The 3,230-nt window shown below is 48.0% G+C and overlaps 1 protein-coding gene across 1 annotated transcript; it reads right to left on the reverse strand.

Annotated features, from left to right (window-relative positions):
* Nucleotides 1-1,412: 1,412 nt before the first annotated feature.
* Nucleotides 1,413-2,484, reverse strand: MC3R (melanocortin 3 receptor). Its single transcript, XM_058562099.1, has one exon. It carries the CDS (start codon nt 2,382-2,384, stop codon nt 1,413-1,415), a length of 972 nt encoding a protein of 323 aa, XP_058418082.1. The 5' UTR covers nt 2,385-2,484.
* Between the last annotated feature and the right edge of the window lie 746 nt (nt 2,485-3,230).

Below are 3,230 nucleotides of genomic sequence, written 5' to 3' on the forward strand. Positions count from 1 at the left end.
GCCACAAGAGCCTTTTATTATTTGCAAACATCACAATCAAAGCAAGAAACAAATGATATTGCTTACATCAGCAAGATATCTTCAAGTACAAAAAACGCCCCCCAATATATTCCAGCACAAGAAAAATACACGATCGTACACTAAAGACACAGCATAATATAAGAATTAACAAGTGGGGGATGTGAGCACAGCCAGAAAGAACAACCTGAAGTTATCTAGGGCAGGACAGGGTCTGATGGATACACGCAGCACATAGCCACAGCCAGCGCTAGTCGGCAAATCTCGCCCTATGCTCACAGAAATCAATCGCTTTACTGGATAAGGTACAGACGGTGATAACACGGTCATCCCAACTTTAACACCATGTCCAGCAAAAAGAGCAGTGAACCCAAAACATTGTCTTTTATAAATAACATTCAGAAAATCATGTGATAGAGACACAGTTACAATGAGCAAAAACAGCTTCCAAGAAAGCCACATGCAGTACCACAATCTCTCAAACTCTCTGAAACGACAGCAAAGCATTTTCTTGAGACACATGCCCTCCCACCCATGATTCCCTCTCTTGTTTTAAAGACAGAAAGGGAATAATAAGAAAAAGACTTTTTTTAAAATACGGAAATTTATGCTTTAAAATAGCAAGGTATCAAAATACTTTGTACACAGTTCTGTTGTGATTTTCCAAAGCACTTTATCTCTCTTTCATTAGAATTTTGAAGGCTATTTTAGATTTAATGCATAAAAACCTAACAACAACAGTAAAAACAGGAGTGGGTTACATTCCCATGCTATTTTTCGGAGGGACACTGGGGAGGGGTGTGGGGGTGAGAAGCCGGGCAAACAGCATAGCACTGCTGCTTTCACAGAGTTCATTGTTCTTAGGAAACTGTTTTACTGTGCGTAATAGAAGGGAAACTCAGTCTCTTATGAAGCAAGGGCAAAGCCATCAGAGCAGCTGGCAGTTGGAGGTTGGTAGCTGTAACAGGTTTGCTTGGGGGAGATTCGAACCACCTACTGTTAAGGAGAATCCTTCAGTCTGGTCTGACCTGAGGCATGAAGACGTGGACAGGAAACAGGAGAGCAGGCAGGCAAGCATTACAAACCCTGGGCGTATGGAAATAAATGCAGGCAGCACCCAGAGCAGCCCTCACTGATTTCTCCCAGTGGCTATTTGGGAAATCAGAGTTTGTGACTTACTCACATTGGAATCCTTTCAGAGAGCCTGTTACACACCAATTTTCCCTTTCAAAAGGCTTTGCAAGCTTAAAAACAAAAGACGTACAATCATGGCTGTTAACACATTTTTATGTCTTCTAAGTATTTTTTTCCCCCTTCTTCTTCTTTCTAAATACTTTGGCTGGATGGAGGGTCAAAAGTAACCAGACCGATTGCCATTTCCCTGTCCTGGCATCCTATCCCAAGTTTATGCCATTGCAGCTGCAAAGAATCTCCTTAAAGGTGTTGCGGAGTTCCAGGCTGCGAAAGGCGTAAATGAGGGGGTCGATGATGGAGTTGCACATGATGAGGACCAGGTAGGTGTTGAAGTGGGCGGTGTAGCAGATGCAGTAGGGGTTGGTGGGGCAGGTTATGATGAGGACGAGGTGGAGGAAGAAGGGGGCCCAGCAGAAGATGAATACCCCCAGCAGGATGGTAATGGTGACAGCCCCCTTCATGCACGAGTGCTGCTGAGGGGCCACCCCATTGGCAGGTGGCAGCGCCGCGATGCGCTTGACGTGCAGCCGCGCAAAGAGGAACATGTGCACGTAGAGAGTGCCCATGAGGAGCAGCATGGCAAAGAACATGGTGATGAGACACACGATGACCATCTTGCTCTCAGAGTAGACGATGAACACCACGCCACAGATGCCGCAGCTCACCCAGATGGCCACGATCAAGGCGAGGGCCTTCCTCACAGTCATGATGCTGTGGTAGCGGAGCGCGTAGAAGATGGTGACGTACCTGTCCACGGCGATGGACAAGAGGCTGCAGATGGAGGCCACCAGGGAGATGCAGATCATGGAGTCGAAGAGGTTGTCCATGTGCTGGATGAACTGGTCCTCGAAGGTCAGGTAGTCGCTGTTGATGATGGCGATCATGATGGTCTCCAGGGCGTTGGACACGCTCACCAGCATGTCGGCCACTGCCAGGCTGCAGAGGAAGAAGTACATGGGCGAGTGCAGGTTGCCGTTCTTGACCACAGCCAGGATGACCAGGATGTTTTCCATCAGGCTGACAATGCCCAGTGCCAGGAAGACCTCGGGCTTGATGAAGACCTGCTCACAGAACCCGCTGCTGCTCTGGTTGCTGAAGGAAGGGGCTGCCAGGTGCTCTGAGGCGTTGGGCAGTGTGGGTTGAGCAGAGAGCAGACAGCACGAGGCATTCATTGCTAACAGAAGGGCTGATCTGAACTGGGGCTCCAGCAGAGTCCAGAGGATGCTGCTGCTGCGTACAGGAAAGAAAATCTCCCTCCGGATACTTGTTTTGGATGCTTGTCCAGTCTTTACTTAGATTTTATTCTCCACCAGAATAAAAGGATGGAGAGAGAGGGAGAGAGAGAAAGGCATCTTGGAGACATTCAGAGAAGTTTCCTCTGCTTCTCCAGGACGAGTAGTTTCACAGATTTTCTTATCAGCTGTCTTCCTTCTCACTCCCTCTTATCTCCTCTCACATCCCCACCCGAGAATAGAAAACTTGCCACTAGTTGCTACAGTTATAGCTGTTTTCATAGCAAGACAGGGGATGTGCTACCCGTGGTTAGAAGTGAGGGGTGAACACTCAGTTTTATACATTGGCTGGAGGCAAACAACTCCTACTTAATCTTCAGCGCAGCGAAATGACCACTGAGCATCCGGCGCCTCTCTGACTGACAGCAGGTACCGGCTCCCAGGGCTCGGGCAGGGAGATTAAAAAGCAGGCTGGTGCCCTCTGCAGGCCAGACTGCTCATTCTGTTCGCTGGCTTGGCTGAGCAGTTTTTTTTGCTCATAGAAACTGCTGCAGGCATCCATTCATCCATCCATTCATTCATTCATTTGGTAGCAAACATTTATTGGGCACCTAGTATGTGTTAGGTCTCTGCTTGGTGCAGGAATATAGTGGTGAGCAAGAAAGACATGCCATCCCTGTTTCCCCTAAACTCAGAGTCTGGGGTGGGAACGAGAAATCAGGCAATTATATTACAGTGTGATGAATGCTTTGATTCAAGGGAAGGTCAGGGGGCTGGGGTAACATG

The sequence above is a fragment of the Diceros bicornis genome, chromosome 19, assembly GCF_020826845.1.
Source record: "Diceros bicornis minor isolate mBicDic1 chromosome 19, mDicBic1.mat.cur, whole genome shotgun sequence".
In the NCBI taxonomy this organism is placed as follows: domain Eukaryota; kingdom Metazoa; phylum Chordata; class Mammalia; order Perissodactyla; family Rhinocerotidae; genus Diceros; species Diceros bicornis.

Bases quoted from the DNA above. Each gene is read 5' to 3' on its own strand.
- MC3R (XM_058562099.1), bottom strand. From the start codon at position 2,384: ATGAATGCCTCGTGCTGTCTGCTCTCTGCTCAACCCACACTGCCCAAC.